This window comes from Gadus morhua, chromosome 22 (assembly GCF_902167405.1).
Source record: "Gadus morhua chromosome 22, gadMor3.0, whole genome shotgun sequence".
NCBI lineage: Eukaryota > Metazoa > Chordata > Actinopteri > Gadiformes > Gadidae > Gadus > Gadus morhua.
In genome coordinates, this window is record NC_044069.1 from 8,498,474 (window position 1) to 8,511,104 (window position 12,631).

The 12,631-nt window shown below is 45.1% G+C and overlaps 1 protein-coding gene across 1 annotated transcript in view; it reads right to left on the reverse strand.

The window, feature by feature from the left end:
- The window catches only part of LOC115536286 (CUB and sushi domain-containing protein 3), a 327,005-nt gene that overhangs the window by 162,359 nt on the left and 152,015 nt on the right, over window positions 1-12,631 (reverse strand). Inside the window, exon 5 of the mRNA XM_030348078.1 lies at window positions 8,585-8,792. Coding sequence (XP_030203938.1) covers window positions 8,585-8,792 — 208 coding nt within the window. The remainder of the gene's footprint in view (window positions 1-8,584; window positions 8,793-12,631) is intronic.

Genomic DNA, 12,631 nt, shown 5'->3' on the forward strand with positions numbered 1-12,631 from the left:
CATGGCCCCAGTAAGGGTTAACAAAGTCTGATCCATTTCCACCATTCAGAAACAGGAGAGGCTGGCGTCCCAGGGGTCTCACCAATAGTTATTTGTCGAGGGATTCCATCTATTACAGCTAGAAACGATAATCTCCCAGTCACTCAAGAGCAGGCTGCGGAAATATTGTTCCATAAACCACAAAATATAAAAACGTCTCGCCTGGGATTGATAAAGTACTACTTTTTACCTCCTCTCCTGACATATTTTCCCTGCCCTAAATTGACTGTTGCATTGCAGATTTCTCGTTTAATAAGCCCGGGGCTAAAATCCGAAGGAACAGTTGGTATTCAGAAGTTGGTTTTTCAGTGAGACGCCCGACATCGGGTGTGTTAGCGCAGATCAAGGGGGATATTATGGGATACGCCAACTGTTTCCGACTAATGAGTCATTGGAAACGGAGTGTGATGTCTGAGAGGCGGATTCGCCTGAACGCAGCCCTCGGTTGTTTGAGGAGGAAGGAGCCTTGTGTTAAAAGTTTATAACCGCCGCGCGGTAGATCCCTCTCCAATCCCTCTATTGTGTTTGCACGCGTATCACTGCTCTTTCAAGGCTGCCACGGTGTAATTAAGCTGTTAACATGCCCATCACGGCAACATTTCTGTAAATATGCCTGCGTTCCTTTAATCACGCACGCTTTGGCTGACGGAACAGAGAGTGTGTGCGCGCCGCTTCTGAGCTGCTGTGATAGAAATGTCCGCCTTTGCCCCGAGGTCGAAAACAATCGTACTCTCCCAACGCAAATATTTGCTAATCACGATATTTGGTTACACCGCTGTGAACGTGACCGAATCCGAGACATTAGCTGGGTAAATCCTAGGCAGGGAGGGGGGTTGTGGGGGACAGCCTGTGTTTTCTGAGGGCCCAGATGGAAAGAATCCAGGCGTGTTTGTCTCAACAATGACGGCGTTTGTCCAGGAACGATCTCCTGAACGTGCATTTCGTGTTCCCTCCCTGTCTGAAGCTGGTTGAGGCCAGGCTCACCGTTCAGGGCCACGCGCCGCTGAATTTGAGAGACACGGAGGAGGCTGAGCGATGCTGATGGCAGTTTGTGTTGAGTGATCTTGTTCTCTTCATTCCGTCCGTCCTTCCCCACCTGTAACTCGAAAAATACGCAGTTTTCCCACTTAACAGGCCCTCATCTCTCTCTCTCTCTTCCCCCCCCCCCCCCTCCTATCCCCAGCCCTCCATGCCCGTTGATTCATCTCCTTTCTGCATGACCAGGCACCACCCTCCCACACTCCAACAACACCCGCTCCTATCCTCCTTTCATCTTTCCGGGCTCATTCCCGGCCCTCCACCTCTACCATCCCAGCCTTCGCAACCTTCAATCCACACATTTGCCATCAAGTCGAGTCAACTCGGGGCAATTGTATTCCTTCATCCCCTTAATCCCGGTTACAGTCCCCGGAAGGCTTCTGCAGGCCAACATGATATGCAAGTCATATTTATTTCCGCCGTGTTCAGCAAATCCTGTCGCCATTGTTGCGGATTGCAAAGTGCCGGTGGGATGCAGTAAGAGGGATGTTCTAGCATCGTCGTGGTGAAACGGGGAGACACACACACATACAAACACACGCACACCCACACAAAAACACCCTCACACACACACACACACCCCCACCCCCACACACACACACACACCCCCACCCCCACCCCACGCACACACACACACACACACACACACACACACACACACACACACACACACACACACACACACACACACACACACACACACACACACACTTGTGCTCAAGGTCACTGCTCCATTTCCTATTCCGGATGCTGTTGGTCTCCCAGCATCCTCTCTGCCAGGAGCATTGATTAGCACCCGGCAAGCATAACATCATGCACACACACACATGCCCACACGCACACACACACACCCAAACACACACGCACAAACACACATTCACGCACACAGGCACACACATGCATAGGCATACGAACATACACATAAAGGTACACATACTTACACACACACACACACACACTCGCATACGCACACTGGACACACACACACTCACATTCACACACTCAGCCATGCAGGGACACACACACACGCGCACTCTCGTATACACACACACGGTTTGTCTCAATTTACCTTCTAACACACCCCCTTGGATCCAAGCGAATACCAAACGACTCTAAACTTTCTTGAACAAATATGCACACACACCCAACTCACACAACTCACACACACACACCTCTAAAACCTCTTCCCGGAAGTATACCCGACTACAGTAGATGATGGAATTTGCTTTTTGTGAGTGAGCTGAATAACTGAAATACAACGGTGTCGAACCGATTTATTATTTGGAAACTAGTTACAGTGTCAGAGCACAGAGATGTGTGTGCTTGTGTAGGTTTCTGTGTGGTTTCTGCGTGCGTGTATGTCTCTCTCTCTCTCTCTCTCTGTTTGTTTGTGGCTTATTGTCGCAAGATTATCCCTACAAGTGGAAGACACACCAAGCTGTTGTGGACTGGCTGAGGTGAATCGTCTGTGTCCACTGAACCCTTTCTGCTTCTGAGCTTAAGGAAGCGAGAGAGTCCATATCACCTCCCAGCAGTCTGCCTGCTGTTGTATCAATACAGTGTCAGGATTTGGGATGAGTCCAGCTATTGTTCTACAGCTCTTATTTTGATTGATTTAGTTGTATTTTTATGTTCTGCTTTTTGTTTCCTTTTTGTAGTTTTTTGCTTGCCTTTATACTGCACACAGAAAACCCTGAAATGATTAAAAACAGTTTGATAAGTATGAGTAACATAGTTATAATATTCATATAATATATTAACAATTATTTTTTAAATCATGGTGAGACTTTCAATTTGACAATATGCACGTGTGTGTGTGTGTGTAATATGAGGTATTAAGCTAAAACCGATCCTGCTAACCGATGCATCACAGATGCATTAGAGCATACTGATTATGATCAAAAAGTGTATCTACCTGTGCTTGTGCGCGTGCATGTGTCTGTGAGTGTAGTGCGAGTAAAACTGTCTATTTAAACTGTCTGTAAAAATCAGGACTTTTTGTGTTTGATTACAAGCATGTCTTTGTGTGTGTGTGTGTGTGTGTGTGTGTGTGTGTGTGTGTGTGTGTGTGTGTGTCTGTGTGTGTGTGTGTGTGTGTGTGTGTGTGCGTGTGTGTGCGTGTGCGTGTGTGTGCGTATGTCAGCCTGCAGCCAGTGCTAAACATGAAACACATTTCTCCCACATGCTCTTATGTTACCAAATCATCCATTACCACGAAAGCTTTGGAGAAATTAGCATTCAGCTATCAGCATCTCGTCCTAATTATTCATGGGAATCACTTTAAAACCATTGTGAGTTTATCCACCAGAGTGAATTGCAGCATGACTTGGGCTTAGGGTTTCACAGACTTTAAAAACAAGGATTCATCGATTCGAGAAAGTTTACTCAGATCATTCATCTAAATTTAAGGAATTTATGATCTTACCAAATGAAAACCTTGGATTATGCTCTTCGACTTAAAATAGTTGTATAAAATATTGTCTCTTTATAAACGCTTTCTTTTGATTCATGAACCGTGTCACAACTTGCTGAAAGGAACTTCTGGGTGAATAATAACGATTACGACAAAGTGTATGTCATGAACATTAAACAGTATATGAAAAACATTTAGATAAATAACACAGCAATGCATTCACTAATTCTGGCATTTTAATTTACATTTGATGGCCTTTTTTTCCGGGGTCAAGATTTTGATGCACTTCATTATCTTTATGTATTTCCAAGCAGGACTCAGAGACAAAAACATTGTTTACAAGGCAAAAGAAGGCTAACAAATGACTCCTGCCAACTGAAACAAACAACAACTGGGCAGTCCGTGTTCCCCTGCTGCTCTTGGCGACCGGCGCTAATGCCATGTAAATCAGGACAGGCTTTTCCCCGTTTTAGGGCTGTATTAATCTTGGCTCACCCTCCCGGATGAAGGCATTTTGGGCAACAAAATTGTCATTTTCTCCGCCCAGAATTAAATATTCCTGGACACGTGTCAACAACCACCCCTCGAAAAAGTTACGCATTAAATTGCCATTGGCGGGGCGAAATGATATCGAACATTTTCACCGTATGTCTGACTTTAGCTGGGGTTGTCGGTGGGCGCCATCTTGTCCGCATCGGTCACCGCGGCCGTTTGATCGTGACACACTGTTCATGTCATTTCAAAGTGCATCTCTGTCTTTCGTCGCCATTATAATTTCCGATAAGACAAATAGGTAAACAATGGTTTGTTTATTGAGAAAGATTAGGGATGGGTGGAGGGAGGATTGTGTGTTTTGTGCCGTGTGATCGCTGTATGTCAACATCAAGCCTCAGGAGTTTCCAGGAGGACAGAGGGGACACATGCCACCCATAACTACACACACACACACACACACAGGAACCATATGCAGACATAACACACACAAAGAGACAAAAACACACAACATGTAGGAATAGGTACACATATTAAATTGCTAAGCTACGCTTACATTGCTAATAAAATTGTAAGCTCCTATACCCCGCGATAATCTGAACACAAATCGTCCACCACTGCAACACTTAAACACGTATGATTCATTTGGCAACCTTCGAATGCCACTTAATCAAACTAATGGCAAATCAATCGCCACATCCAAATCAATATTAGTCCCGAATGGACGTTCCCGACCTCGTAACCTGGATCATAACCTTATTCCACAACAAGACGATCAATGGCCCCACTCGCATCGACATCCAAATTGATTCCAGGAAGACAGTCAATACTAAGTTTCAAACCAATACCAACAGTGAGAGAGGGGACCCGCCGCAAGCCTCAGTGCGTCATATCACAGGCGCTACGGCTCGCGGACGCCGCTCGCAAACAAAGCCACCGGGCTGTGCGAAAACAAACGCTTCATGTGTGTAACAGTTGACAAACACCGCCTTCCTACCAAAGAGGTGTGGGCACTATGTGTCAGGGTTTTTCAGGGATGGTGTCACTATATATATATATATGTGTATAACTCCCCATATTATCTTCTCCATATACTATTCCCATAGTGCATTGATTCCTGGGTTCTGTGTTTGGAATCAAGTGACAACATGCACGTCTGTGGCTGCATGTGCAACTGCCCAGAAACACGACGATTGGGATAATGACTATTATTATACTGCGACTGTTGCTGCTGCTGTTCATAAAAGTGAATGATATGAATTCAAAGGTGGGTGGAGTTGACACATATATGTGTATGAACAGTATTGCCCCACAGGGTAAACGCCGGGGTGGGTCCCTTGCATGCCAACATGAGTAGGAGGCGTCACTAGCAATCATCCTATGTGGTACTTATAGACTCACAAGAAGGGCAGGCACAACTAGTGGTTAGGGCGTTTGACTGAAAGGTTCTGGGTCGGACCAGATATCCGCATTGTACCTGTGTAGGCAATGGCATCCTTCAGCAAGATTCCTAGCTGCTACCTTTTCTCTAACAACACTTATCTGTATTCGCAGCGAGTCACTTTAGATAAGGGGTCTTCTGCATGACTTGAAGGTAAATATTAACATCCCAAGTGTGTTCCATGATAATTTCAGTCTAGTTACAGTTTTGATTGAACATCAAGCATGTGCGTCACTCATACAGGGTAAATGTTGACAGAGCAGACAACAGTACAGTATACACCCATGTAAACATATACAGTGTAACCTCCACTGGTTCTTGCCTGGCCGTCATTACTTTCCAATTGATTGCATACATGTACCCGTGCCCATGATCACAGTTAAATTGGTTAGTGCAACCACATTAGCAGATCAATAGTCTAATTTACCATCGATCAATACAGAGCCAGGGCTATAAAGCATATGTATTTTTGTAAGCACACAACCAGTAGACTTCAATAGGAAACTATGGGTAGCTTTAAATTCTAAGAACTGACTCGGCTAGTTAGTAAGAGGCTTCAGCAAGTTAGTGAAATGCTTCAGTCAAAATAACAATTAAGTCATTCTATGAATTTAAAACAGACCCTGAGGTAAAATGCACCGATAAAAACTCCCTGTAAAAGTGGTAAGAAAAAACTTAATTAAAAGCTGCAGCACTGGCATCATTGGTATCATTAAAGTTCAACGTAAATGCTTGATCACACAGTGTAGAGACCAAATTATTTCATTATAACCATGTCAACAACCACCTGAACCAGGAAAGCGTCCCCACGTGATGTCTATTGTTCCTTGACACATTGGTTTGGTCTCGGGGAAGGGAGACGATCGCCACGCCCTTGAAGGCCACACCCATCGTGGGCAGATGTTGGATGTTTTCAACTCATCCTTGAAAAGTCTGATGAACTCAAAGATGGCCACAGCATGGACCCCGCCACATGTTCCCCTATCTGTCTCCCTGGCTGGGCACCGCTCTGACCTTGAGCTGATGATTCACACGCTAACGCCCCGTGCCCACTACCTCCGTCAGTTGACCGTTGCCCAATGACTTTGAATGGGGACGGACGCGCAATGCATTGTGGATCCGTCCGTTCAGTTGGAGCGTTCGTCACCGTCAGAAAGTTGAAAAATGTTCAACTTTTTCGGCAGCGACGGTTCCGTCATCCAATCAGATCGCGTATGCAAATGTAGGCACTGTGACGCGACTCGGGCTCTGACGATACTGGAAAGCGGGAAAGCGGGTCATCTTGCCTCGCAACAAGCAGGAAGAAGCGGGAAGAACCCGGCGAACCGATTTGATTGGCTGACGGATGCCTCTGCAAAGACTACTCCCCCATCCGTCAGCCACGCCTTCCCACGTCCGTTGACTGACGGTGCAGTGGGCACGAGGCGTAACTCTCCACGGCACCGAGAGAGGAGCTCTCCACCAGCGAGGCCGGCCTCCTCCTCAAACCCTGCTTCAGAAGACTTAACAAGGGGGAGGGCAAGGTGCTGGGGGGGTTCACAGCAGAGAAAGGCTTCAAAGACTCACGCTCCTGAGTCGGGAGTAACGCCCCGACGCTACAGAGTTCAACCGCCGTGCACCTGGGATCCCTCACATCTCTCCCTCTTATGAGTGCCCTAAGTTTGGAGAAGTTCTCGTTGCCCTCAACATGAGTTGGACTTTCTTCTATCTGTATCTGTACCTGCGGCACGGTGAGCAGTCAGTCTACTGAGAAGGAACAGGGCATGGCGACGGGCGGGATACCACGTCCTTTAGGAAAGCATGGGTGAACAGTTAGATGATCTCCTGTGGTGCTGTGTCGGAGATCTGATTGTCTCTCCTTGATATTGGATAGTCCTTTTTTATTTATTCTATGGCTGCTCTTCCAAGGTCCATCACCAGTCAGCCTATTAGAGGACAGCCTTCATGGCTGGTTCCACCCACTGAAAAGGATAACCTTTTGTCCATGGACTTGTATAGCGTGAAACAATATACCCAGGAGCCCCCCCACACACCCACCCCGCTGATAACAGCATGTTGTCTGAGAAGACAAGAGCTTCATGAATGGCAAATTTGCCATGCGAAGAAATTATGTTATCGGACAATTGAGAGAAAAAAGCTTTCAGTATGAAAACCTATCTCGTCTGCCGATTGGGAGCCAAGAGTCTGTTTTTTCCGGTGTTTTTGTGTCTTTTCTTCACCGGTGGGTCTGAGTGCCAGCAGAAATCACAATGGCTCTCTATACGTTAGTGTAGCAACCACCATTTGTCAAACCACTGAGGCTGAAAGGAACAGGGAGGGAAAAAAAACCTCATCTCCTTACAAGTCGCCGTCTCCCGTTGGCTCACAATTGAATTGAGTGAAAGTGAAAGTGAAACTGAATGTTACCCTGCCGTTTCAATGGTGTGGTCAGTGACAGTTGTGCAGTTGAAACCAGTGCTGGCTCCCGTCCTGCTTCGGGTGGGGTTGCAGCGGTTGAGGTGCTGCCAATATCTAATTTGGTTTCAGTCTGTGGGCTTTCTTTCTGCCTCTCTTGTATTTGGTTCTGTCAGTTTGGTTTTGTTGTTGTTTTTTTGGCGGGGGGTCAAGAAGGTGTCTTGCCCGTATTTTGTATGCTTCATAAATTACATTTTGCTTTTGAGAAAATTACAATAGACCCTTTTCAGAGAGCCTTCACCTGGGGAAAAACAAAGGTGTCTTCTTGTTTGAGGCACCAGGGCATCAGCTAGTAAATTTATTTACCCTGGTGAAGTTTACCACCTGTCCCCTGGTACACAAAATGAATAGACCCATAATTAGCTGCACCTGTAATTGTCCTAAGATGGTGGCTCTGTGGAAAGGGTCTATTGTAGAAACTCACATCATAGCTCAGGTGTGTTTTGTTTGTGTAGATGTGGATGAATTCATGTTACAGTCGACATAGGGTCTCAGCGGTAGTCCAACCTCACCACTCCTTGCTTTCCAGCCTAAATACATTCCTCCATTGCCGCATTATAATCACAATATAATCCTGGTGTTCCAGATGGCGGGTGATTTAGGCTTCCCCACTCGGTTTCTGCACTTCATATCCGTAATTACAGCGACAATAAGGACACAATCGTTGAAGTTAGAGTAGTTGACGGGGAAAAGGTTTTATGACTCACCAGATGGTTGGTGGCTCAGATCCCTCGACTTCCAGGTAGTCGTACTTCTCCTCCGTCTGGAAGTCTGTAAAGATGACAGAGATGGTGTCTCCAGGTTCAGCCAAAAGGATCCATGTACAGTCGGCCTGGTTACCATAGTTGCCGGGGTAACCGGGACTGGTCACCACCCCACTGCCGCCCCTCACAGTGCCCCCACATGTGTCCTCAGCTGTCAATCAAATCAGAATGACAAATAGAAATCCTGGGTTAGGGAGAGGAGGAGGGACCATGGGACGGGGCTTTTTCTTTTCGTTTTTGACAATTTTGCTTGTTTCAGGCTAATGATTGTTATTAGGATTTCGGTCGTCAATTATAAAGATGACAACCACTTCATTAGCCAAATTTACTGGATGGAAATTCATAATTCTTGTGTCATTAAATCAGTCCAATCAACTTCCCTCGCCTCTCTCACTATGTGGTGGTTTTTCTTTGTTTAGTTTAATTTTGGATTTCCTCCTCATTTTCAACAATTGTCCTTGTATTGACAGTTGCCTAAATTATATATTAAACATTGCATATTATTTGAATAAAATGTTATAAAAATATGGAGCTCTTAATGAATAGTCAAAATGGATATGTCATGTAACATATTGCCATACACATTGAGCCCTTTCTTTTAAATTACCAAACACACCATGGCTGTAAGGCCGTGTTTCTTTCAGCCAATCAGAATAGGGGACAGAATTCCTGCCTTTCTTCCTCTAGCAATAAGATAGGCTTTGCCTTCTGCAAGGAAAGTGCTCCGTTTTGGTCTCCTCCAATCACTTCCAAATCAATTTAGATTTTGCCGCAGGCCAATTAGAATTGTTTGTTTTTAAAGATGTAAACTATGCCGCAAGTGTTTTTGAAAAACAAAGGGACAAGATGAGGGGATATGTATCAGAAATTTGATTTCAATTTGGTCCATTCTTGAAAAAATGGAGGATAATAAAAAACAACAGATAAAGACACATGGATTGCGCTGTGCACACGGCATAAATTATACATATAATTTATACAGCTACACACACAGAACAGAAAGGCACCGCTTCGGACACTGTTTCACTGGAGCACCGCTAAGTCTTAAGGATTGTTTCATGTTCACCTCAATTCTGAAGGGTTTCTCCTTTTTTCTTTAATACTTGTTCATATCCATCAATAATCCACAAAGATATTGGATAATGAAATTATTGTGGATGGTTATCTTTGCTACAGTGATTTCAGTGTCGATGCGAAACCTGTCTTTCCGAGCGTGTGAGTCCAATGGCAAACATCGCATAAATTATATCTGTATAATTTATAATCATACGTTGTACATAAAGAGGGCAATACTATACATTACACACTCTTAAAAGGGACACTACAGTTTTTATTCTTCTGTATATCATTAGTGAGGTTTCGGGCAATGCATATGTTGTGTATATCTCAAATATAATCAATATTGAATACACACACTGCCCGAACCAACACAGGGATACACAGAGGAGACCATGCCCTTTTTAGGAGTGCACGCAGGCACTGTCAGGTATACATGCAGCAACGTGATGGCGCATGCCCATTGGTCGTCGCATAATGAAATGCATGTACCGATGACAGAAAAGAGGGAGGGACCAAGTGAGACTCCGCCCACATAGGGTCAGGAGTGTAACTGTGGTCCCATAGGTTTACATAAAGTTGCAGAAACAAAGAACAAACAGGATTTGACAGGTAGATTTAATAAATCAATTGAAACATAGTAATTTGAGAAACAAAATACTCCAATCAAGCCTGAGGAGAGCACTACTGTTTGGGTCTCATGCTGAAATAAGGTGCCAGTTGAGGTCATTTGTAAAAGTCCCTTCTAAAAACAGGAAGTGACATTATCCGGCACCATTTCAACAGATTTTACCAGAGGTGGTGTTTCCACTGAGGTTTGTTATATTTTGAGTGTTTGGTTGCTCAAGATGCAATATAAAACGGATAAATAACCGTTGAAAAATAATATAAATGAGTAGAAACAGTTAATACAAAGAGATATCTATGCATGTGAATGCATGAATTAAATGAAAATTAGGTTGAATCAAGATTAGTAGAAACAAGGTGAGATAGTATGAGATAGTTTGATAAAAGTTTTTGATGAAAAATAACAGATTTGACAGATTAAATAGCTAAAGGACGATCAAGAAAATCTTAAACATGCCAGGTAATTTCTCATACATAAGTGCGTACAAGCAAAAGCAAAACTTTTATTACAGATCAAATATCTAACAACAGTAGTCTACATTCACTTTTGGATTAGATTGACGGATCAAAACAAAGGAGACGCACTGATGTATTGAAAGAAAAGTATTATCGGAGCATTGATAATTGTGATTCAGACATGCAATATGAGAAAGAGCAGACCAGTAAATGAGGCAGACGGAAAGACAGACAGGCAGACACACACTGACAGGCAAACACACACACACACACACACACACACACACACACACACACACACACACACACACACACACACACACACACACACACACACACCTCCCTATACACACCTACAAACACACGCTAATACACACCTACAAACACAGAGACACGCACACACATACAGATGTGTGTATACCCTGACACATAAGCAAACCGTTTGGGTTGACAACCATTCCTACATGTCAGAGCACTGAAAACAATGTGCCAAACACTTCATTGGGGAGCAAATAAGTCAAAACTATAAAAACAATCTACTACGACAGGCCATATGCCCTGTGTGTGTCTGTTTGTCTGTGAGTGCATGCATTGTGTGTGTGTGTGTGTGTGTGTGTGTGTGTGTGTGTGTGTGTGTGTGTGTGTGTGTGTGTGTGTGTGTGTGTGTGTGTGTGTGTGTGTGCGTCTTTGCATGTGCATGCATTGTGTTTGTGTGTGTGTGTGTGTGTGTGTGTGTGTGTGTGTGTTTGTGTATGTGTGTGTGCTTTGTGTGTATGTGTGTGTGTTTGTGTGCATGTATTGCGTGTGTGTGATGGTGTGTGTGTGTGGGTGCATGCATTGCGTTTGTGTTTTTGTGTGTGTGTGTGTGTGGGTGGGTGCATGCATTGTCTGTGTGTGTGTGTGTGTGTGTGTGTGTGTGTGTGTGTGTGTGTGTGTGTGTGTGTGTGTGTCTGTGTCTGTGTGTGTGGTGCGTGTGACAGAAGGGGGGAAAGAGAGCTCTGCAGGTTGACAGCTGTCAGAAGTTTATCATGACAACACAAAGTCCCAAGGCAGAGGAACTAGGATAACACACACACACACATAAACACACACACACACACACACACGGCTATCAGTGGTCCAGTGACGGGTGACGGGCAGCCCGGCCGCCCCTCAGGGTTTACCGATAGTTTTCAGCGGGAAAATAAGCTTAAAAAAAAAAAAACTGATCGCTGGAAGTGCCAACTATGAAGGTCCCGCTACAAAGGAGTCCTTCAATGGCCACACGCAGCTACGCTATCGCCACCTAGCCACAAAGGAAATACAGGCTAGCCTAACTGCTATCAAAGCCCGGGAGCCTGGCGGGGCCTATAGAGGTTTTGTGGCGTCGTCATGTAAAAGGGTCTCTGCGCCAGCCGTAGCCGTGCAGGCTGCCATTACAGAGCTGTCCCCATTATGCTGGATAATGACCCTGGCCTTTATGACGGCCCGCTAGGACTTGGCTCTCTGAGGACGGGTTTAAATGAATGAGCCCTCTCTTCCTCTCTCTCTCTCTCTCTCTCCTCCCTTCTGGTCTGCAGCCCGGCGTTCCTGTTTTCCCTAACTCTCCAGCTCTGATTCTAAACTCCTACCACCCCCCCCCCCCCCGACCCGGCGATATTTCACCCCAGGGGTCCAAATTAGATGGTGCCTGTGTGTCTGTGTCATGTGTGTGTTTGTGTGCATGCATTGGTGTGTGTGTGTATGCATGTGTGCCTGTGTGTGTGTGTGTGCCTGTGCCTGTTCCTGCGTGTGTGCATTCATGCGTGTGTGTGTGTGTGTGCATGTGTGTGTCTACATGTTTGTGTGTGTGTGTGTGTGTGTGTTGGGAAG